We start from the raw sequence: 25,124 nt of genomic DNA on the forward strand, positions 1-25,124 counted from the left end.
GCAAGAAACAGAAGAGGGGTTTCAACAGCCTGGACGTTCACTGCCTGTGTAATAGGAAGCCAGGAGGCGGGTGACTCAGGTTCAGTTCAGCAGCTCAAAGGTCACTGAGGGCCCAGGCTTTTCCATCACACTGGACCTGTGTCTGTGGTCACACCCTGCACAGTCCACGATGGCTGCAGCAGCCTCAAGTGGCACAGTTTCACCTGGCAATATCCAAAAGCAGTAGGGAGAGATGTTTCTCATCAGCTGTCCCTTTTTTTCAGGGAGTAAAATCTTTTCCATAGTCCCCTGGCTGTCTTGCTCCCACCTTTCACTGTCCAGATCTGGGTCACATTTCTACTCCAAAACCAATCATGGGCAAGGGGGAAGGGACTTTCTGGCAGCTCAGACCACTCGTGGTGCCTCGGTTGGATCTGTGGAGGGGCTCCTGCTGCCTTGTGAACAGCAGGGCTTTGTGAGCCTGGGAGAAGGTGAGTGACAGTGATGTGTATGGAGGGGGGTGGCTAATGACTAGGCAACCAGCACATGAGATGAACTCACCTACTTCCATCCACCATAACAAACAGCTTTATTATGACATTACAATGAGGCTGGAACCAGTTCTCAATAATCACCTGATTCCCTATAGGATCTGGCATGAAAGTGGGGGTGGTTGACTCACTGGAGACTGGAAGAGTACGCAGCAGGCTTGTGGATGTCGGCAGAGCCTCCATCAGAAGGAGCTTGCGCCCAGGGCACTCAGGAAGGGAACGGCCTCTCCCAGCATCAGCCCCCGCCCCAGGTTCCTTTGACCAGACAGAGCTCCAGACACAGTGGTCCAAAGTCCCTTGGCTCCTCTAATCTTGTCCCCAGGCCTGGCACTGCCCATTCTGTTTCCAAAAGAGCTTTATGTGTAAAAGAAGTAAAAGATTCACTGACTGTTCACCTCCTTGCATTAAAGTCATGTTCAAAACGGAAAAAGTAATAAAAAAGCAGCCAGGCCTTGTCTCTTTCAAGTAGTGTCACTTTGGGTGGTCGCCTCACCTCTCCTGGTCTCAGTTGTCTCCTCTTTAAAGTGGGGGCTTCATCCTTGTCAGCAGAGAGGCAGTGAGCCTGTGGACCTGGAGCTCCATAAGGTGGCGACTTGGGTCATTGCTGGCCCAGCTGGAGCCACCTCTGTCACTGGGCTTCAGTTACCGAGGCCCATCTTCAGGGTAGAAGCTGTCAGGAGGATTCTGCCGCTGAGCTCTGTGCCTCTCCCCTCAGCTGCTCCTCTCGTGCTTCCACATCTGGGATGTGACTCTTGCCTCACCTTCCAGCCTTCTTTCCTCCTCAGCGGCTCTGCTGTCAGGTTGGCTCAGCTCTTGAGCAGTTTGTGGCATCGATCCTCCCTGAGAAATGTTCAGCTGGCTCTGGGATTTATCCCCACAGATATTTCTAGGGTCCTCCCTCATGTCACAACATAACCTGCCGTGTCAACCAGAAGAGCAGGGAGGACGAGGCATCTGAGGGCAGAGGTAGTGCCAGTCATCGAGGGTGCATTGCTCCCTAGGTGAGCAAGAGCCAGTGGCAGTTGAGGGTCTAACTCTGAGATGACGATCTCATGCAATACCCAGCACATGGTAGGACCTCACCTTGGACCTTTAATCAACAAGTATCGACTGAGCACCTACTGTGTGCCAAGCACTGTTGTGGGCACTTGGGGATCCATCAGTGAAGAAGACTGATAAAAATCGGTGCCATTGTGGTTCTCACCTTCCTGTTGGGGAGATAGATTTAGTAAGTTAGTAAGATAGATATGATGTGAGATGGCCAAATGCTGAGAAAAATGGAGAAGGAAGGGGAATAGGGATGATGGGGAGGTGAGATTTCAGATAGTGTGGTTGGGGACGGCCTCACTGAGGAGATGACCTTTGAGTCATGAACACAAGGAGGTGGGAGGGAGCCCTTCACATATCCATAGAGAGAGTGTCCCAGGCAGGGAAGCAGCCATTGCAGAGGCCTTGAGCCTGCAGGTGTCGGCCAGGGTATCTGGAGCCAGGGAGCAGGTCATAGGAGATGACAGCCAAGAGGTAACAAGAGCCCGATGTACATGGGCTGCAGGCTGTTGTCCCGGTGTTGATGTTTACTCTGAATTAGATGGGAGCCAGTGGAGGGTTGGGGCACAGCGGTGACGTGCTCTGACTCATGCAGTTTTCACAGGCTACGTCTCGCTCCCGTGTTGAGAACACCCTGTGGAGCCAAGGGAGGAAGCGGAAGAGCAGTTTGTAGTCTTCCAGACAACAGAACAGCTAGAAGTGATTCGATTTTTCATAAATTTTGAAGATAGAGTGTATTAGTTTGCTAGGGCTGCTGTAACAAATACCACAGACTTAAACAAGAGAATTTTATCTTCTCATGATTCTGGAGGCTAGAAATCCAAGATCAAGGTGTCAGGAGGTTTGGCTTCTTCTGAGGCCTCTCTCCTTGGCTTGTAGATGGCCACCTTTCTCCTATGTCTTCATATGGTCAGCCTTCTGTGTTTGTCCTAATCTTTTCTTCTATAAGAACACCAGTTTGATTAGCACCCATCCATGTGACCTCATTTAACTTATTTACCTCTTAGAGACCCTATCTGCAAATACAGTCATATTCTGTGGCACTAAGGGTTAGGACCTCAACATCTGAATTGGGGGGGGGGGGACACAATTCAACCTATAACATTGACTGTCTGGCATAGCAGTATAATCCGGGTTTGTCTTGTACTTTCCCTGTCCCTACTCGGGAATCAGTCATTTCTCCAAGAGTCTGGTTCCTTTCAGTGGATAATGGTATGCAGAACGCAAAATCGGATCATTTAATGAACTTCTAATTAACTTCTATACCTTGGAGCCAAAAATATTCCGATAGGGACATTGAGCCTTTCTCTCTAAAACACTGTAACACACCCCACCGACAGGATTTTCCTTTGGGAGTGCAGGGTCCCCTCCAATTTGCAGCCTTTCCCTACTGCCCAACATCTGGGAATTGCAGTTACCTGATGGAGAGAGGGAGAGAGGCTCCTTCTGGCGGTGGTTGTGGGAGACCAGCAGTACGTTCCCATTAATTTTTGTCTCTCTGGGTGTCAGCTCCTAGGGATGGGTGTGCCGGGGCTGGAGAGGGAATCTGAGGAAGGAATCCTTGTGTCATGTGGCCACGGACGCAGTGGGCAGGAGGAACTTGGTCTGGCCCTGAGGTCAGTCTGAAAAGACGGAAGGGGAAACAGCAAACTCCCACGTCTCCTGGGTTGTGCATGGTGCTCACACTGAATGTGCTTGCTCATGGGGCACATGTGTCCACCTGCACAGAAACAGAAAACACCTCACACACGCAGACAAAGTGAGTGCACACACAATATACTCATGCACATACACACCTCCCTGGACAAACCCTCGTCTTCCACATCTCTCAGAAGGCATTTCCCTGGGCTCCAGTCCCCGAACCCCTACAAAGGGCAGCCCCACATGAGTGACAGCAAGGCTGGGGCACCCTCCATGTGACACGAGTTCACCCCTTGCTGGATTTACCCAGGAATAGCGGAACCTGGTCGGCGAAGCTGCAGCTTAGTCTACACACTTTCCTTTCTGTTCGTCTCCTGGTTTCTCTGTGGCAGAAAATCCCAAAATCTGGGCAAGTGATGGCAATTTTTACCCTGGCTGTGATCAGTGGAGGATGGTCATTGGTTGATGTGGCTTCTCCAATTAGGGACACTTAGTCAAATAAGCTCTAGTTCATCCAGGTGGGACCAACAAGGAGCTCAATGACACTCTGCAGGTGTCCGCTCACATCTGTGCAGGTGGACGTGCACATCCACTCAGACACACATGGACACAGTCACTCAAAACACATACTCTAGACATATGGTCATCCCAGGGCCACAACGGGTTACACATCCAGAAAACCCCTTCACTCCCTCTGTCCCCGAGGGGATCTTTTCCAGTCTCAGCACTGTCAGCCATTAGTGGGCATTAACTGGGACAGTGGGGAACAATCCTATCTGCGAGGAGCATTTTCTCCTTCCTGTCACTGAGCCACAGATCCACTTCAGCCAGGGGAGCTGACATTTCCAGAGACTCCTCAGATTTATCTATACCCATTTTTTCACATAATCAACAGCGTACCAGAGCCAAATTCTAGAGAGCTGATTGAAATTTTATGTTCTGACAAAGGGCACTGGGTCATGAATGTGGGAAATGAGAAAGTGGTCTGTGTTCCTTATTCGGATAAGGCAGAGCCAGCTCTCCATGTCACTGCCCACTCAGGAACACATTGGGTATTTCAAACAGTGGAATTTAATACAGGGAATGGTTACATAGGTGTTGGAAGCAGAGAGGGTAAAAATGGGGACACCGAAGTAACATTGTATGATCAGGAAGTATCCTCGGTTATTCTTATTAATGCTTTGGGTCTTGATTACTATTTTATCTGATATTCTAGAAACTCAGTGCAATAACACTAACACATCCACACAGGCACGTGCATGTGAACACACAACGGAATGAAAGCGTACTCAGCAGGCACACTCCCTGCTCCCTTCCTCCTTCCCCTCATCTTGGGTGGTGGGGGAGGAGGGGTGAGCGGGTGGGTCCTTGGGCTCAGGTCTCCAGGGCCTCCACAAAGGGGATGCCGTGAGGGTGACGGGGGGACCTGGCTTCCCTCATGTGACAAGTGCTCCCATCTCCCTGATTTCCCATGAGATGAAGCTGCAGCATCACCCCTTCACCAAAAGAAGCTACTCTCTTAGAGGGGCTGGGGCTCCAGTTCATGTACATCTGGTTGTTCTGTCACAGGCAAGCCAAACGCCACACCTGGAGAGCTGGTTGACACTTTTTGGAGTGGGTATGAGCACTGGACCATCTACATGGGAGATGAGAATGAGGTCCATCTGGCCCCTGCAAATAGGAAAGGATTTTCAGTTTAACTATCAGCCCTTGAGTTTAGAAGCATGAACATGTGCGCACTGAACTGTAATACTGTATTGTTTCCTACCGAGAACCTTGGATTCCTTGGAAATAAAAGACTCTGGACCTTTATTCCCTATAGGATGGAATTTGTTGTACATCACTTGTGTTGCTTTTTTTTGGGTAAAACCTCTCATGTGTCCCAAACACAACTTGTTTGCAAAAGGTCCACACAGTGTCAGCCTGGCTCCATGGAGAGAGCAGGCCCTTCAGAGTTTGTGAGTCCTGGTTCCAAATCCTGGCTCCATAACATCTAAGCAGAGACCTGGGTGTGCTGCTCCATCTCCCTGAGGCTCAAGAGACAGTTTGATAAAGGGAGGATAACACTTACCCCTTTGCGATGAGGAAGGGATGAAATGAGATAGCATGTCAACCACCAGCATGGGGCCTGGCACAAAGGAGGTAGTTAAGAAGAGCTGCCTCCTTCAGAATAATCAAATGAAAAGAGCAGGATTCATTGAATCGTTGAATCCCATACATAGTGAGAGAGAAAGACAACGTGTGGCAGTGGAGCACCTGAAAGGTGAGCATGGAGCTCCCTGTCCTGCTCCTTTCCCTCCTCTGTCTGCCCTGCACCCTGATACTGTCTGGAGCTGAGAGTCTCACAGTCTGTGATTCCCAGGTGAGTTCTTCATCTTTAAGCAACCAGGTCAACAAGGCCCTGGACTACGTATAATACAGACCCTGGCCCGCGGATGTGAGCATCAGTTCTGTAAAGGAGAAATTTGGTGAATGGATGGAGTACGCCCCTGTGTGGAAAGCAAGGTGAGCCCTTCCTCACTGATCTGCGCTAGGTCCCACAGGTGATACACCTTTGGCAAGAGGCCTCATTTTCCAGGGTTCTGCTCGTGCTGGGGGAGGGAGTGCTGACAACATCAGTGGAGCCAACAAATTATTTCTCACAATACTAGTAAGAGCCATCATTTATTGGGTTCCGACTCAGTATGAGTCATTTTTAGTGATTTTTGACTCATAGGTTCTCACAAGCACCCTGCTAGGTTGATGTAATTCCATACCTTTCCATGTGAGCTCCCTGAATTCACCTAAACCCATGAAATTTAAGCTTGTTGAGGCATCAGGATTTGAACGCAGGGTGCTGTTTTTCCTCCTGGGACATCACTGCTCACTTGGGGAACTGTGTTCACGAGGATGGCCAATGGAGAACTCTGGGAACGTGCACTGGCCAAGACATAAGAGCTGGTTCTGACTCTGGTGCCCAATAGACCAGCTGTGTGACTTCTGACTAGTTATTAGACAGTCTGCTGTTCTTCACCCCTCTATCCTGTCTACATTCCAGAGTTCTCATAGGAATGAAGCATTTGGGGATGACATCAGCAACATGGCGGAGTGAGCTGTTCCCTTTGTCTGTCCCCCTTTTGAACTACAACTAAATGGACATCCACTGACCAATGGAGGAAGCCCACGCAGCACCACAGGATGCCTGAGAGACACACACAGCTATACATCAACTGGATGGACTGGACCCCAGGGAAGTGGCAGAGGTAAGTGAGCATGCTCTGCTCTCCCCTGGCAGCCATGTGCATGCACCCGAATATTTTCCAACCTGGCATGCAAGCATCCTGAAAGTGGGAACATGCCCAGGGCAACTGTAGGAGGAGGCAGCGGTAATCCTTTCCCGTGCCTGTGATCACTCTCACTCTCCCGGGGAGCAGGGGGAGCCCACCGTGCTCCTGTGCCACCTAGGAGCGGCCCTAGCCTGGGTCCCAGGGAGTAAGCCCTGCCTGCCAAGCAGTGGACCCTCAGACCTCAGGCAGAGACTGCAGCAGGTCTACACACTGGGGTAAACACAGCCCAGGCCCCACGTGCCTGTGCGCTCACAGTGCTGCTGAGCCCCCAAAGAGGGAACACCTAAAGTCTATCTCATCACAAATATCTTTCATACTATCCTCACAGTTAACCACTAAACAAAAAATCAGAGCACAGCCACAATTCACAAAAAGAAAGAAAACTGAGAAATCTCCCTCAGAAAACCACCAAAGTGAAATGGCAGTCAGAAATACAAAGGAAGAGAAACAGTGGAAACATAGAACAACCAGAAAACAAGAGATAAAATGGCAGTATTAAGCCCTCGATATCAGTAATCACCCTAAATGTAAATGGATTCAATTCTCCAATAAAGACGCAGAGTAGCTGGGTGGATTAAAAAACAAGACCCAACAATATGCTGCCTCCAGGAAACGCATCTCAGCTCCAAAGACAAACATAGGCTTAGAGTGAAGGGATGGAGGACAATACTCCAAGCTAATGGCCAACAAAATAAAGCAGGAATTACCATACTTTTATCAGCCAAAGCAGACTTCAAGTTTAAAAAGACAACGAGAGACAAAGAGGGACACTATATAACGAGAAAAGGGACATTCCACCAAGAGAACATAACACTTATTAATATACATGCCCATAACACAGGGGCACCAAAGTACATAAAGCAATTATTAACAGACCTAAAGGGAAAAATTAAGAGCAACACAATAATAGTCGGGGACCTCAGCAGCACCCCACTCACCACAATGGACAGATCGTCCAGAAAAAAAGTCAACAAGGAAATAGTAGATTTAAATGAAACACTTGATGAGATGGACTTAATAGATATATATAGAACATTCCATCCAAAAAGAGCAGAATATATGTTCTTCTCAAGTGCACATGGATCATTCTCAAAGATAGACCATCTGGTGCGAAACATGGCAAGCCTCAATAAATTTAAGAAGATTGAAATCCTGTTGCCGTTAAAGGAATTAAATCTGTAATGAACATTTTTCCCACAAAGAAATGGCATGCCCAGATGGTTTTATAGGCGGGTTTTACCAAACATTCAAGCAGCCCATGCGTGAGGTCTCTATGGAGAAAATATTGACGGACATTGAAGAAAATCTAACAAATGCTTAGAGATACATTATTCATGGATAGGAAACCTCAATATCATGAGTATGTCAGTTTCTTCCCAAATTCACCTGTAGATTCAATGCAATTCCAAACCTAATCCCAATAGGGTCTTTCCTGGCATTTGCAACCAGATTCTAAAATGAATATAGAAAAAGTAAAGAGAGAGGGTTAGCTTTTTTGATGACCACGAAGGAACACCAGGCAGGGAGACTTGTGCTCTGAAACATTAAGATTTATTATCGATGATCACTGTGATGAGATAGTGCATTTTTGGTGCAGGGAGAGTTAAGCTGAGAGAGGAAGAGAGTGCAGCCACCAAAACAGACCCGCAAATATATGAGCCCTTAATTCACAACAGAGGTGGCTCTGCAGATCTGTGGGGAAGGAGAATTACTCAGGGGCTGGCAACTGTGTGTGTAAAGAGCCAGGGAGTAAACATCTTAGGCTTTGTGGGCCTCAAGGCGTCCAATGCAGCAATTCAACTCTGCTGTTGTAGCGTGAAAGCAGCCCAAGGCAATACTCATCTATGTATTGTAATACACGGCTGTGTATCCAATAAAACTTTATTTATAAAAAAGCCAAAAACATAACTTTATGTGCGCCAAGATTTAAATTTCATGCACTTTTCATGTGTCATGAATTACTATTAGCCTTTTTGGGATTTTTTTTTTCAAACATCTAATAATGCAAAACCATTCTTAGCTACCAGGCTGTATGGAAACAGGTGGAGGGCTGGATTTGGTCTGTGGGCCATGGTTTGCTGATCCTCAACCAATAAATGGGACTCAAGCAACTGGGTAGCCATATGGACTCTGCACTGTACAGAAACAGTCAGTTTGGGGAGGATTTCAGACTTAAATGTGAAAGGCAATGTGTTAGTCAGGGTTCCCCAAAGAAACAGAACCAATAGGAGATACGAGGAGATGTATTGTAGGAATTGGCTCACACTGTATGGAGGCCAAGAAGTCCAATGATCTGCCATCTGCAAGGAGAGAACCAAGAAAGCTGGTGGTGTCATTCAGTCTGAGTCCAAAGGCCCAAGAACCAGGGGAGCAGATGGTTGAAGCTCTGGAGTCCAAAGGCTGGAGAACCAGGAGCTCCCATGTCTGAGGGCAGGAGAAGATGGTAATCCCAGCTCAAGATGAAAGCATTTGTCCTTCCTCCACCTTCCTTGTTCTATTTGGGGCCCTCAGTAGATTGGATGATGCCTACCCACACTGGTGAGGGTGATCTTCTGTCCTCAGCCTACTAATTCAAATGTTTGTTCTCTTCCAGAAACACCCTCACAGGCACACCCAGAAATAATGTGTTACCCCAGGCTAGAGGACATCCCTTAGGCCAGTCAAATTGACTCATAAAATTAACCATCACAGGCAAAAATAAAAAATTTTTAGAAGGGAAGATCTTTATGACATTGCTGTAGTTCATAAGCACACACCCCCCAAAAAAGGACAAAAAGAAAGTAAAGCACAAAAAGATAAATCTGATTCCATCGAATAAGAATATCTGTTTATCAAAATACACCATAAAAGTAAATGAGAAGGCAAGGGAACACTAGATGTTTGTAACACAAAAACTGACAAAGGATTAGTATTCCTAACATATAAATAACACGCAAATCAATAAGAAAAAAGACAAACAACCCAACAGAAAAGTAGACAAATATGTTAATGGCCCCTCCACAGAGGAGTAAATACAAACCTTCAATAAACTTGTGACAAAGTGGGGCACTTCATAAGCAATTATAGAAATGTGAATTAAAAGATCCTGTGCTACAGCTACCGTGCTGACAAACATTGAAAAAGATGTTGAGCAATCGCCATTCTGGTCTGCTGCCGGTGGGAAGCTTCATGTTGCATCCTTTCTCTAATGAAGCTGGAGACAGCCGTACCGTACCGCCCAGCAACTCTGGTTTGGGACCCTTGAGTGATAATGTCAATTTAGTGAGTAACAGTCAATATTATTAAAAACATTAAATGAAACAGAATGATAGAGAATAGAATTTATCAGAGTGTATCTCATCTAGTTTTTTGGTAAATTTTTGGTAAGACTTTTGTTTACATCCTTCAAGTCTATGTATATCCTGACGCATTGTGAAATGTATTTCTCACTGTGGGTCTTGGTCACAAGAGTGTGAAAGCGTCTGCCTAGAGAAGAGCCTCCAGGTGCACCAGGAGGCTTGCGCGAGGATGCTCCTGGCAGTTTGGTCAGTAATGGCGACACGCTGGGAGAACCCATGCTGCTCATTGACATGACGCAGGATAATTAAACTGTGCTGCATTCTACAGCGGGAATATCGGGAACACGAATGAACAGTGGCTACAGTCCATCAACATGGAACTTAATCTGGAGCAAAAATAATGTGGAATGCGTGATTTTTGATTCTGTTTTTACCAAATTCAGAAAATGCAACCTAACATATATTGTAAAGGGATATATTTACATGTGTAAATGTTTTCAAAAAGCAAGACAGTAAAGGACACAAAATTCAGGAGAGTGGTTACAACCATACTAGGAGGCAGAGGAACATGGGGCCAATGTTTGTTTATAACAGCTTTCTGGAGAAATGATTCACACAACATACAGTTCACACATTCAAAGTGTACAATTCAGTGGTTTTTAGTATCTTCAGAGTTGTGAAACCATCACTGCAATGAAGTTTAGAACATTTCGTCACCTCAAAAACAAATCCATACCCCTTACCTGTCATCCCCCAGCCTCGCTAACCCCCTCAGCCCTAAACAATCACTAATCTGTGTTTTGTCTCTATATATTTGCCCATTGTAGTATCTGGACATTACATATAAATAGAATCTTGTAATATGCGGCTTTGGGAACTGGTTTCTTTCACTAGCATGCTTTCGAGAATCTTCCATGTTGTAGAATGAATCTTCCTTCCTTTTTATGGCCACATAATATTCCATTGTATCAACACACCCCATTTTGTTTATCATCAGTCGATGGAAGATTGGGTTCTGTCCACCTTTCTATAATTATAAACAATGCTGTTATGAACATCTGTGTACAGATTTTCTTGTGTCATGGGACTTATTTAAGATCCTGAATATTTTCTATTTCTGCAACTAGGTTGTTGCTACATGGTGTTTCATTGTTATTTCTTACGTCTTACACTTACAGATATTCTCCTATATAGATATAAGATTTAACAAAGCTCATTTAAAAGTATGCATAGTCTAAGATATTTCTGGAAGGATACCAAGAAACTGATGTTTTCCTCTAAAGGGGGAAAATGGGTGGTTGGGGGTTGGAAGTGGGGGATATGGAGGCTGACCTTTCCCTTTATGACCTTTTACAATTAAATATATACAACTTAGTGCTATCTCCTCAAGATGGTGGCATAGGCATGCTCTGAACTCATCTCCTCCCATGAACACAACACAGGGCAGAGAATTTTTTTTTTCAGGAAGATTAGCCCTTAGCTAACTGCTGTCAATCCTCCTCTTTTCACTGAGGAAGACTGGCCCTGAGCTAACATCCATACGCACCTTCCTCTGCTTTATATGCGGGACACCTACCACAGCATGGTGTGCCAAGCAGTGCCATGTCGGCACCTGGGATCTGAACCACCGAACCCCAGGCTGCTGAAGAGGAATGTGCGCACTTAACCACTGTGCCACCAGGCGGCCCAGAGGCATTTTTTAAAATGCCCTTTGAAAAGAAAATAAAATCCAGTGAAGTAAAGTGTCAACACACACACACAAGTGTACTTAGAAGCTGGTCATTAGATGAATTGGCTGTTCAGAGACTGACGTTACACCAACAGGCTTTCTGTGAGCCACACTGCATCCGGCAGGTCCACAGCCCCAGCCTGAGGGTTCTGGGGGCCATCACTTCACCATGTCATTCCAGCTTCCCTGGGTGAGGCAGCAGGCCAGGGTCCCCTTTAGAAGTGAATCGGAGAATTTAGATCTAGGACAGTGTGCACCCTCCTGATTTAATTTGTAGATGGTAAAAGTGGGTGAGAGGAGAAGGGACTTGCATGAGGCCACACAGTGGTGAGCCAGGGCTGACCCTGGGCCCTGGATTCCTAGGTCAGGCCTCCATCCTGCTCAGCGGCTTCCTTTCCTACTATTTCCCAATGCCACCCTCGCCTGCGGGCCCCACGGCTCTGGCTCAGGGAGGCCCAGTGACGGTTTCCAGGCCACAGGCTAGCGAGGGGAAGCTGGGACGAGGACCTGCGTGTCTTCTGCCTCCTCTCATTGCCCTGCACGGCTCTGCCTTGACCTGACTCTGTCGGGGACGTCACGTGGTCCTTCAGAACAACTCATGTCCTTTGCTTTAGAAATGAGGAAACCAGCGCCCAGGGACTTCTGGTGACTTCTCCAGAGTCACCCAGGCTGGAGTCTGACTCGTTCTTGAGGCCAGGCAGGATGGCCAGGCCCTCCTAAAGCTCATCCTTATTGATGGTGCCAAGGGCATTGGGGCGGCCTGCTGGGCCCGCTCTGAGCCCCTGTTGGCCTGCCTGGGTCGGACTCCCTGTTTCCTTTGTGTGAATCCACAGATGACATCGTGGGAGCTGCTGCCTCCAGCATCATGTGCACCCTGACTGACAAGGCCATAGTGAAGAAGGAACTGCTGTATGATGTGGCCGGGAGGGACAAGTACCAGGTCAATAACAAACACAATGACAAGTACCGGCCGCTGCCTTCCAACAAAATCATCCAGCGGGCAGAGGAGCTGGTGGGGCAGGTGTGGCCCTACTCGCTGACCAGCGAGAACTGCGAGCACTTTGTGAACGAGCTGCGCTATGGAGTCTCCCGCAGCGACCAGGTGCGTCCTCAGCCTGTGTCCCGTCCCCTGGACCCAGACTGTTCCCTCAGCTGACAGTCGCTGGGTGTCAGCCTGGGCTGGGGTGGAGACAGGGGCATGAACAACACAAAACAGCAGAGACAGAACCCTGTCCTTGAGAACGTCACTGTCAGGGTGGGGACGAGGGTGGGAAGGCACAGCAGACCAGTGCAGTTAGAGGGCAATGGCCCAGGACGTGAGTCGCAGAATGATGGTCAGCCCCGTTGCCGAGCCCTCCCTGGCCGCCTGGCCCTGAGATGGACCCTTCCCACAGCCCCAGAGGCAGGTGTTATTATGCCCGCTTTAGAGATGGGGAAACTTGAGTCTCACAGCACTTGAGTAGCTTGTCCAAACTCACTCGACAATTAGGTATTGAGTCTCTAGGACGCGACTGCCACTGTGCAGCGGTGGGATTTGAACCCAGGTCTGCCCTGCTCCCAAGGCCTTGAGCAAGGAAGGCTTCACAGAGGAGGTGACACCTGAGCTAAGTCTGACTTCATTCTTTTGATTAATCTGAAACTGGAAAATGAGCTGGAGATTACCGGGGAATAGGGGCAGTGAGAAGTGTAGACAGAGGGAACAGTGTGAGCCGGGAGGAAGAACAGCCCAGGTTATGTCAGGCAAACTTTTTCTGTGAAGGGCCGGATGGTAAATCTGTGAGGCTTTGTGGCCCACATGGTCTCGCCGCTCTGCTCTGCCGTGGTAGCTTTGTAGCACAAAAGCGGCCTCAGACAATATGTAATTGAAGGGGTCAGACCGTGCTCCAGTAAAGGCATTTTCACAAAGACAAGCGACAGGCTGGATTCGACCCACATGCCGTAGTTTACGGACTCCTGGTCTAAATTAATGTGAAAAACCACGTACCCCTGCACACATTTTTAGGTGATGTCAAGCATTTTAAAAAATCATAAATACAAAACATTTCAGAGGATGGAATTTCTGATACATTGTGCATGGTGTACATGCTTTAAGTACATATTTTCCTCATATCCTTGGAGTTGCACGTTTAGCTCATTCAATTAATGAAAACTGTTGCGTGTAATTTAAATAGCCAAGCCAGGCAGTATTGTCAAACCAATCAGTCAAACTTAATTTCTTTTAGAAAAAAAGGTGACAAATTTTTGTCAAATAGACATGTTAAAGCATATTTTTACGACAACTGTCTCACTTCAGAATTTGAATCTAAAACACTAGATGGATAAGAGGGAGCTTCCCAGGAGGTGGGTTTGTGGTGACATATTTCTCCCTGAAGTCCTGTCTGTTTGGGAGCAGAGCATTCCCGAATCGTCCCTACTGGCATCCAGGAAGGCTTACACCTTAGGCCATGCACTGTAGATGCAGGATGGCTGAAGGTTAGGCTTCTTTTGTAAGGTAGGAGAAGGGCTCTGGTGAAAGGGGAGGTGGGCAAGGAGAGCCACACCTGCTGGAAATGAGGACCCCAGGATGGAGCCCGGGCTATTAGCTGAGGCACCGTTCCTGGCCCCGGGGCCCAGTGGGAACTGCTCCAGGGTGCCGGGCAGTCACCCTGCTGATGGGGTCCCCCTCCTTTTAGCTGGGGAGGGTAGACCTGCCTCTGGTAGGGAGGGGTGGCAGGCTGGGGGGTGGGGCTGAGCTGCCGTATCATGCATCTAAAAGCTTGCCCAAAGGCTGTGCTGAAGCCCCCAGGATCAACGTGGGAGACCCCAGCTTTTCGAGGGTGGTTGGCCCTCTGCTGTGCTTCTGAGGGGTTACAAGTCGAGACAGCAGGAGGGACTCGGGGGAGGCGGGTCTTTTCATCCAGTTAATGTGCCCCTTGCCCTGCCGCCCCTCTTTCTGAACTCCTTCCACTGCAGGTAACTCATTAGCTTACCTTTCTTTCTCCCTCTCACTGCTTTGTCAACTTAGAAAGAAAATTTGCCTGTTATTTTATCTCAAAATGAGTTTACTCGGGAAAAGCCAAAAGAACTGTAACTCAGGATGTGCATGCTAGGTAGAGCACAGGCAAATCTGGAAAAGAAAGGAGAGGAGCTGCTTTTATAGAGAAAAGGGGCGGGGGGGGGGGGGGGGGCGTGGGGCCTTTCTAAAGGAAAGTCCATGGGGGGAAAGTAAGAGTGCAGGGCAGCAACAGCTTCCCATTGGCTGAGCTGTGGTGTTTCTCATTGGCTGAGCTGTGGTGTTTCTCATTGGCTGGGCTGTGGTGTTTCTCATTGGCTGAGCTGAGGCGTTTCTCATTGGCTGAGCTGTGGCATTTCTCATTGGCTGAGCTGTGGTGTTTCTCATTGGCTGAACTGTGGCGTTTCTCATTGGCTGGGCTGTGGCGTTTCTTACTGGCTGGGCTGTTGCACTTCCTTCAGTAGTAAAGCAGCTTTATTTCCTGTCCATCTTTTCCCTTATTTGGTCTAAGTGACATGCGTGACAGGGCATGAGAGCTCCCCCTACAGGCCTTCCTCACTCCAATTTAGTTAAGATTTTTTGAAATTAATTTCCACTCCTCTTCTGACTCTGTCTGTCTAGACTCTCCTCTGTCCGCCTCGTTCTCTGTAAGAAAGTGGACTTGTGAGAAGGGCAGAGCTCTTCGCACAGAACGACTCCATCCGAACTTCTGCGCTAGAGACGACCAAACTCTAGCAGGGCTTCCAGCAACAGGAGGCCACGTCCCTAGGGTGACCCCAGCTCCCCTTAAATGCCTGCCTGGAAAAGCTCCTGCTGCCAGGAGAACTTACTGTTCCTTCCAGCCAACGTCTGAGGATGGGGCCATGACCTCCCTGTCTTAGAGCCTTTACTTAAAAGGGGCTTACAGCTATGAATCCCGCCTCTGCCCCTGTGAGGTGTAGTGTATCTCCTACAACGCAGAAGCTCTCCCTCCGGGACCTGGAAGCCATTCCCTTGAATGTAGTCATTAGGAAGGACCAGCCCGTCCCCTGTCTCGTGGGAGGGTAGAATCCTAACTTCCGTATTTGCCAACTAGCAGACACAACTGGCCTAATCACATTTACACTGACCAATTCTTTACAGTTTTTCACTTCCCTGGCTGTGAAGGGCTTAAGTGTGTCTGCTAGGATGTCAGGCAGCTCTGGGCTCTGTCACTTGCCAGCTGTGTGGCTTTGTGTTCCTTACACTGTCCATCCTCAGTCTTCTCCTCTGTACAGTGGGAATATACTACGGTTATAAGTAGGGCTGTTGGGAAGATTAAGAAAAATACGGTGACTGTTAAGTGCCCAGCCCAGTGCTGACAGCTGGAAAGCAGCCATTCTCGTGGACTTTGCTGGTCCCCTGACACAGTGATGTGGGCAGGGTGGGCCCACAGGCTCCCACCAGCTGTGCCAAGTACACTGACGCTCAGGGATCAACCTTATGTCTCTACTGCATCGTGTGTTTTTTTCAGAATGACCACCTCCTTTATCAGAGCCCTTTTCCTATCAGATCACAAGTGTGGTCATCTTATTTCATAGAAGCACAGCCTCAGTGCTACTAATAGTGAAGACATTTGTTCAGCAGACGAATCTTGAGTGCCTCCTTTGCCTGGAGGTGGGCTGAGTGAGTACCTGGGACTCCGAGAACAATCCAGGCGCGCTCTCTGCCCTCAAACCCTGGGTAGTGAGAATTCACAGGGCTGGTTTCTCAGCTTCACACTTGCTTCAAGGTGCCCAGTTGGCCAGCCCTGACCTGGAACATCCGGGCACTGCCCCTCTGTCATTTCCACAGCCATTCCTTGAAGGGTTATTATGCCTTAAATCCCCACAGGGGGATCGAGTCTCTATTCGAGTCTCTATTTCACACCTACAGCTCCTTCCTCCTCTCATTCTTTCCCCACCGGGCACCTCCTCCCCTCTTTCCTGGGTGGCTTGCCCTCTTGGGATCTGCCCTCCTTGCCCATATTTGTTCCCTCTGTGGTTCCACTAAAGAGAACAAGGGCCAGAGAGATCGTTCCTGAGATGAAGGTTCTTGGTGTATGTATCTGTGGTCAGACGCCTGATGCTGAGTGTGACCCCTCCTCTCTTCTGCCGCAGGTCACTGATATGGTCACGGCAGTAGGTGTGACAGCAGGCATCCTAGTGGTAGGCCTGGCTGCCGCAGGCCTCATCAGGATCCTGAGGACCAGAAGCAAGCGGGAAAAGCAATAAGGCCAGGGAATTGCCCTGAGAGCAGCCCGTTTTATGGAGAAATCTGGCTTGGCCAGCAGGCATGGAGTTTGGTTTATTGATTTCACTCTTTGTGATCATTTAGATTTATTTTAATGGAGCTAAATAAAAGTGCTGGAAGGTTTTATTTGGTGAAATGCAGGCTAGCGTGAACTCTATTGAAGACACAGTTGGGCTCTGGTATGGACTGAACGTTTGTGTCCCCCCAAATTCATGTTGAAGCCCCAACCCCCAATTGGATGGGACCTGGAGGCGGGGCCTTTGGGGGATAATTACCATTAGGTCATGAGAATGGGGCCCCCATGACGGGATTAGTGTCCTTACAAGAAGACAGAGAGAGACCAGAGCTCTCTCCCTTTCTCTCTCTCTCTCTCTCTCTTTCTCTCTCTCTCTCTCTCTCTCTTTCTCTCTCTCTCTCTCTCCCCTCCATGTGAGGACACAGGGAGAAGGCAGCCATCCGCAAGCCAGGAAGAGGGTCTTCACCAGGAACCAAATCTTGATCTTGGAATTTTCTGCTTCCAGAACTGTGAGAAATAAACATCTGTTGTTTAAGTCACCAGGTCTGTGGTATGCTGTTATGGCAGCCTCCAATTCTAATACCAAATTCTAGTGTCTGTGTGTGTGTGTGTGTTTTCCACACACCATCGAGCAATTCTCTAACACCAGCTGGGTGTCCTACAGTTCAACTCAGTTCTGACTCCAGCTGCTGGGAGATAGGTCAATTCCACAGCTTCAGGGTTCAGTCTTACAAGACTGTCCCCCCGCCCAGATGCATAGGGCAGGGTACGTGGGAAGGGGCACGGAGCTTCCATGTTCTCTGAGTGTGTCACTCTCCCCAAATCTCCACAGCTCATCCACCCAGAAGATCTCTGGACCCTGGATTTGGGGTTTCTAAGGAGGCTTCAGTACATAGGCTGATTGGTTAAATCATTGGCCATTGGTGATTGAACTCAATCTCCAGCCCTTCTCCCCTCTTTGTCCATCACAGTTCTGTCTCCTCCTGGCCCTCGCACATCCTCCACCATATAAAGCTTAGGGAGGTTAGGGAGCAGGATGGAAAGTTCCAACCCTCTAATCACATGGTTGGCTCCACTGGCAACCAGTTCCTTAGGTGACCTAGGGGCTTTCCAAAAGTCACCTCATTAACATAAAAGACACCTTTATCATTCTCACCGCTTATGAAATTCCAAGGGTTTTAGGAACTCAGAATCCGGGATAAAGACTAAGTATATATTTCTTATATAAGTCACAATATCACACAGCTGGAGCTCACTGATACAGGCTCCTTCCCAGCTACACAGAGGTGGGTCCCAGCTAGTCACTGCTTTTCTTAGTTTTCTCTTGGTGGGGCTGTGCTCTTTATGTGATGTGAGGATAGGCGAGGGGCAGGAGGAGACAGAACTGTGATGGACAGAACAAGGACCATTGGCCTGCCAGGGACTGGGGCCTCATCACCTGGAATTGTGTGGAAGATTCCCGGCCATGAATGTGACTCAGCCACCCCCAAGTCTCTGATCCCACATCCCCTCCTGTGGTTTCTCTTCCTGCATCAGCTCAGCTCCATCTCTCCAGCTGCCTCTGGTTCTCCCAGGTCCAGTTCCTGCTGCCTGTGGGCAAGAGAATCCAATTGGCTTGACTCACCACATCCTAGCTAAGCCTACGGATTTGCTGCTGTTGGGTCAGGTGACCCCCACTAGGCCAATCAGCTCTGCCCAGTGGGGTGGGGTCACATGGTTCCAACCTGTCCCAGAGGCACTTTCACTTGGAGGGGACTGTGGGTGAGCCCAGTGTGAGTGACACACCCGCTACAGGGGCTCAGGGGAGGGGCCAGAGCCAGCACCAGTCTTTGGCCCATCAAGAGCTGCTGGGAGCCTGGGTCTTGTCCCAGGGCAGATTCAATGGCTGGAATTACAGGGTGGAACTCACATCGCTCATAAGGCCTCATTCCCCAACCTACCACTACTATTTGGATAATAAACTGTTTGATTCCAAACCTTTTATTTATCTTTTCGTGTCTCAAATGCCCATTTCATTACGAGGCATCAGGAGCAGTGAGAAGGAAGACAGCTCTGTCCCCTCTGTTCCTACCCCTCACCTGGCCAGACCTTCTGTCTCCGCTGAGGACCAAAGGTGTGAAGTGGAAGAGGGCCAGCACCTGTGAGGGCCACTGTAGGTACAGAACCGGTTCTCTGAGCCAGAGCCTGTCACCCACTGCAGCAAAGGCGGCTGAACTCTCACCAGCACGCACAGCTCCTGGGTTCCCATTTGGGAATAATGGTCACCACTGAAACATTTGCCTGAGCTCACCTTAGCTCTTCCACAAGCCTCACCCGCAGCTTATAATGAAAGCAAATCTCACCAAATTACGTCACTCACACAGGCATTTATTAAACATGTTCACCACAGAGGCACAGAGCTGTCATCCATCCTGTTCTGAAAGCTGAATGAAGACACAAGCCTCTGTCCTTTTAGGTGCTGTGACCCCATCTTGCATGAAAGGTTCACCCAGCGCAGGATTCTGTTGTCCGAACTGTCAGCCTTAGGTAACCAGAAATCATCCCGCAGGGAGGGCACGGGCATAGCCAGAGATCAGCTTCGGGTGTCGCCCCTAAAGAACGGTCTGCAGGCTCCTCTCTCACACTCTGCTCCCACAGGTGAGGAGGGTCTGAGATGCAGTAGCCAGTCCACCTCCCGTGAACAGCGCCCACTTCACCAGTGAGAGGTCATTTCTACCCCTGTTACGCTGATCATCGAGTCCTTAATTTGTCCAAGGAAAAACCATTTTGAATATTCACTGTGCTGATTCAAAACACATCCGGTGATCAGAGATAAAGACATTGTGGTAACTGCCTCTTTCAGACACAGTGCCAGCCTGCTGCCCTGGGTGTGGTTTCCTGAGTAGAAGCTGGCCACACCTGGGAGTCCTTGGGGGAACCCAGCCTCTATCCTTCTTGTTTCTGAGGCAGCAGGAGAATGTGCCTAGGGACTGAGCATGACTTCTATCCAGAAAAGTCTAAAGGGAGGAGGTCAGTTGGAGCTGCCCAGAAAGCAAAGCAGACAGGGAGGGCGTAGAGAGCAGTCTGATGGGGACAACACGTGCCCTGAGGAGGAAAGGCAGAGGGAATCCCCACAAACCTGGCCTCCTGCCTTCACTCCTCACTAGCCCTCCTGAGGAAATCCACAGAGCCCTCCGCCCCCCTCATCTCCTGAAGCTCCCAGAGCAGGACTCACCCTCATGCTGTGTAGGATGCAGGGGGCTCCTGGGAAATCTGTAGTGGGCTTTGTCTTCACGTCCCCCACCTCCCACTTCAGCGTCCCTCCTTCCTGACCCCTTGTTGCTTCCCCTACTCCCACCCTGATCACTTATTTCAAAGAATCCACCCGCCACAGCCACACTCACCTCCCCACCACCCTGGTTCCAGGCCACACACAAACACACACCAAGACTTACCCGTCCGAAGTCCCATTTCTTCCATGTCCTACCAGTGATCTGAAAGCCATGATAGGACTCATTTTTACTAAAATTCCAGTGGCTTAAAAAGAGATTGAATGCAAATGTCACGTGGGAAGGCAAATGCTAAAACCTGAATTCAATATGGCAAATTTCAGGCAGAGGTGGGCAGATAGAAACAGACTGGGGTTAGGAGGCCGTCCCCCCAAAACCTACAGAGGGACTGATGGGAGTGGCCAGTGATGACCCTGGCAGCTCTCCAGGTGACCCAGCCATGAGGAGCTGGGACACTGGCCCTTTCTCTGCAGCGAGAGGGGCTGCTGAGGGGTCCTGTGCTCTCAGCACTGCTGTCACCCTGGCAGGTGGCTCCCCTGAGCACCTGTCCCCTCACCCAGGGCAGAACAGGGTCTCTCGCCTGGAGGACGTCTCCATGGTGCATCCAGTCGGCTGGCAGCCCTGAGAGCTCACTTGTTTCTCTCACAACCCTGTTGTCCCAGATCCCAACCACCTTCAGAACATGGTGATTCTGGTGGATGCACATGGAGGAAAACACCTAGCCATCCACAATGCAGGAGGTCAACACTGGAGACTTCCCTGTGTCCTGCCAGCTGTCCCACAGCTCTAAGATGGGGACAGAGATGCTGTATTACAAAAGTAACAGAATGACATTAAAAGAGGAACCTGCATCATACTACACAGGCCTCAGGATTCTTGTTTCTCCAACAACAGTCTGGATTAACTTTTCCTGAGCTGAAACACAGTCTGTGGAATATATGCATGCTCTCTAAAGCAAGTTATAGTCCTAAAACAAAGTTTTCTTGAGACCAAGGATTGTCCAGAGGCAGCACAACCATTTTATGAGCTTATCAGGAGAAAGTACAGAGAGTGACATCAGCATTGTGGCAGAGTGAGGTCTCTCAAACATCCTTCCCCTAGAATACACAATGGAAAAAACATCCATACTCCAACAGAGGACACCCAAACACAACACAAAAACATCAGATATATCCACACAGCTGTACAACAGAGGGCGGAGAGGCTGGAGCCCCTCTCAGAGGAGGTGTAACAGGGCATGAGAAATCTTCACTCCCTCCCCTAAAGACTGTAATCTGGGACCCCAGGAGGCCTCCTAGAGGGAAGGAATGGGGGAGGGGACGTTCATTCTCGGAAACATCAGGGACTCCCAAGGGCCCTTGCAGCCTAGAGGGAAGCCCTCTGCCAGGGTGAAAGCTTTCCCCGGGGGATGGCCTCGTCAAGCCAACATCCCAGGAGAGTAGATAACAAGAGCAGAGGGAGAAAACCCTGAGAGCTCACAGGAGGAAGCACTCCTCCCCTCACCTGCCCAGCACCCGGCTCCAGCCTCTGGGATCTTGGCTGAAGGCAGAGGGCTCAGCATACACGGCTCTTGACCCCCACCTAGTGGCAACAGGCAGTAACTGTGACCAAATAATGCCAGATGCAAAAGAACAGAGCCACTCCCTCTAGCAATATCAAAAACTATATTAGACCTCCAGACCAGAAAGAAAATGACAAGTACCCAGAAATCACTCCTGAGGACGCAGAAATATGTAATATAAATGACAAAGAATTCAGAACAGGTATCATCAAAAAACTCAACGAGGTAAAAGAGAAGGTAAGGAAACAATTCAATGAGTTCTGGAGCCACTTCACAAAAGAGACTGAAACTATAAAGAAGAATCAATTAGAAATATTAGAGATGAAAGACACAATGGAAGAAATAAAACAAAATATGGATTCCCTGAATGCTTGAGCAGACACCATAAAGGAGCGTATCAGCATAATTGAAGATAGACATGTTGAAATGCTCCAGATAGAGGAGGAGAGAGAGCTAAGGCTGAAAAGAAATGAAGAAAGTCTCCGAGAAATATCTGACTTAATTAGGAAATGTAACATAAGAATTATAGGTGTTCAAGAAGGAGAAGAGAAGGAGAATGGAGCAGAAAGCGTGTTCAAAGAAATAATAGCAGAGAACTTCCCAAACCTAGGGAAGGAAATTCATGTGGAAGAGGCTGCCAGATCTCCTAAATATGTCAATGTAAAAAGACGTACTGTAGGGGGGCTGGCCCCGTGGCCGAGTGGTTAAGTTCGCGCGCTCCACTGCAGGCGGCCCAGTGTTTCGTTGGTTCGAGTCCTGGGCGCGGACATGGCACTGCTCGTCGGACCACGCTGAGGCAGCGTCCCACATGCCACAACTGGAAGAACCCACAACGAAGAATGCACAACTATGTACCGGGGGGCTTTGGGGAGAAAAAGGAAAAAATAAAATCTTTAAAAAAAAAAAAAAAAAAAGACGTACTGTAGGGCATATAGTAGTGAAACTGGAAAAACTGAATGACAAAGAAAGAATACTAGGGGCAGCAAAGCAGAAGAAAATAACCTACAAAGGAACCCACATCAGGCTTTCAGTGGATTTCTCTGCTGAAACTTTACAGGCTAGGAGAGACTGGAATGACATATTCAAATCATTGAGGGACAAAAACTTTCAGCCAAGAATACTCTATCCAGAAAAAATATCCTTCAGATATGATGGAGAAATAAAAACTTTTGCAGACAGACATAAGCTAAGGGAGTTAGTAGCCATGAGATGCCTCGCCCCACAAGAAATCCTCAAGAAGGCCCTCATACCTGAAAAAGAGAAGGGAGAAAGGGGTTACAAAGCACGGAGTAAGGAGTTAAATAGGTAGACAGAGTCAGAGCAGGATAGCAAATACTCAAGTATAGCATTAAAGAAAAAGGGAAGGAAAATACCAAAAACAAAGATAATCTTGTCATTTTAACCACAAACTCATAACACAAGATGGAATAAGATGTGAGAAAAACAGCTTAGGAGGGGAGGAGGAAAGGGTTTAGTCTAAGGAAATTAGAGGCCATCAGAAAAGGGACTATCTTATCCACAAGATTTGGAATACAAACCTCAGGGTAATAACTAAGCAAAAAAGCAGAACAGAGACACAAATAATAAATAAGGAGAAAACAAAGGAACACGATGCAAAAAACTACATAACTTGATTGGTAGACCAAAATACACAGGATGAGAAACAGAGGAAATGCAGGAGAACCAGAAAATGAGTGATAAAATGGCAACATTAAGCCCTCATATATTAATAATCACCCTAAACACAAATGGATTGAATCCTCCAACAAAAAGACACAGAGTGGCGAGACGGATTAAAGAACAAGATCCAACAATATGCTGCCTCCAGGAAACACATCTCAGCTCCGACGACAAACACAGGCTCAGAGTGAAGGGGTGGAACATGATACTCCAAGCTAATGGTAAACAAAAGAAAGCAGGTGTTGCAATACTTATATCAGACAAAGGAGAATTCAAGATAAGGTAGGTAAAGAGAGACAAAGAGGGGCAATATGTAATGATCAAAGGGACACTCCATCAAGAAGAAATAACGCTTATAAATATCTAGGCACCCAACACAGGAGCACCAAAGTTCATAAACCAACTATTAACAAACCTAAAAGAAGATATTAAAAACACCCAATAATAGCATGGGACCTCAATACCCCACTCACATCATTGAACAGATCATCCAGACAGAAAATCAACAAGGAAACACTGGAATTAAATGAAAAGCTAAACCAGTTGGACTTAATAGACATATATAGAACACTCCATCCATAAACAGCAGAATACACATTCTTCTCAAGTGCACATGGAACATTCTCAAGGATACACCATATCTTGGGAAACAAGGCAAGTCTCAATAAATTTAAAAAAATTGAAATAATAGCAAGCATCTTCTCTGATCATAATGCTATAAAGCTAGAAATTAATTACAAGAAAAATGCTGAGAAAGGGACAAAGATATGGAGACTAAACAATATGCTATTGAACAAGCAGTGGATCATTGGAGAAATTAAAGGTGAAATAAAAAAATATCTGAGACAAGTGAAAATGATAACATGCCATACCAACTCATATGGGATGAAGCAAAAGCCGTATTAAGAGGGAAATTCATCACAATATAGGCACACCTTAACAAACAAGAAAAATCCCAAATAAGCAATCTCAAATTACACCTAACTGAATTAGAAAAGAAAAACAAACAAAGCCCAAAGCAGAAGAGGGAGTGAAATAACAAAAATCAGAGCACAAATAAATGCTATTGAAACAAAAAAGGCAGTAGAAAGGATCAATGAAATAAAGAGCTGTTTCTCTGAGAAGATAAATAAAATCGACAAACCCCTGGACAGACTTACAAAGAAAAAAAGAGAGAAAGCTCAAATAAACAAAATCAGAAATGAAAGAGGAGAAATAACAACAGACTCCACAGAAATACAATGGGTTATAAGAGAATACTATGAAAAGTTATATGCCAACAAAATGGATAACCTAGAGGAAGTGGATAAATTCTTAGACTCTTAAAATCTCCCAAAGCTGAGTCAAGAAGAAGCAGACAATTTGAACAGACCAATCACAAGGAAGGAGATTGTAACAGCAATCAAAAGCACCCAAAGAATAAAACCCCAGGACCAGATGGCTTTCCTGGGGAATTCTACCAAACTTTCAGAGAGGATTTAATACCATCCTTTTCAAGCTATTCCAAAAAATTAGGGAAGATAGATTGCTGCCTAATACATTTTACAAGGCCAACATCACTCTGGTACCAAAGCCTGACAAGGACAGCATGAAAAAAGAGAACTACAGGCCAATATCGCTGATGAACATAGATGCAAAAATTCTCAACAAAATTTTGGCAACCCGAATTCAGCAATACATCAAAAGGATCATACATCATGATCAAGTGGGATTCATACCAGGGACACAGGGATGGTTCAACATCCACAAATCAATCAACGTGATACACCACATCCACAAACTGAGGAATAAAAACCACATGATCA

The 25,124-nt window shown here is 47.6% G+C and overlaps 1 protein-coding gene across 1 annotated transcript; it reads left to right on the forward strand.

Moving 5' to 3' along the window:
* The first annotated feature begins 169 nt into the window (after positions 1-169).
* LOC106827942 (phospholipase A and acyltransferase 2-like) lies at positions 170-18,160 on the forward strand. The gene is made up of 5 exons (XM_070487460.1): positions 170-222; positions 322-470; positions 4,788-4,895; positions 12,385-12,653; positions 16,661-18,160. The coding sequence occupies exons 1-5, from the start codon at positions 170-172 to the stop codon at positions 16,772-16,774; spliced, it is 693 nt and encodes a 230-aa protein (XP_070343561.1). The 3' UTR covers positions 16,775-18,160.
* The last annotated feature ends 6,964 nt before the right edge of the window (positions 18,161-25,124 follow it).

Source organism: Equus asinus, chromosome 17, assembly GCF_041296235.1.
Source record: "Equus asinus isolate D_3611 breed Donkey chromosome 17, EquAss-T2T_v2, whole genome shotgun sequence".
Lineage (NCBI taxonomy): Eukaryota > Metazoa > Chordata > Mammalia > Perissodactyla > Equidae > Equus > Equus asinus.

Coding starts and splice junctions, on each gene's coding strand:
- LOC106827942 (XM_070487460.1), top strand. CDS start 170: ATGGCTGCAGCAGCCTCAAGTGGCACAGTTTCACCTGGCAATATCCAA. Junction 471..4,787: donor CTTTGTGAGCCTGGGAGAAG/GTGAGTGACAGT, acceptor GTTCTGTCACAG/GCAAGCCAAACGCCACACCT. Junction 4,896..12,384: donor GGTCCATCTGGCCCCTGCAA/ATAGGAAAGGAT, acceptor GTGAATCCACAG/ATGACATCGTGGGAGCTGCT.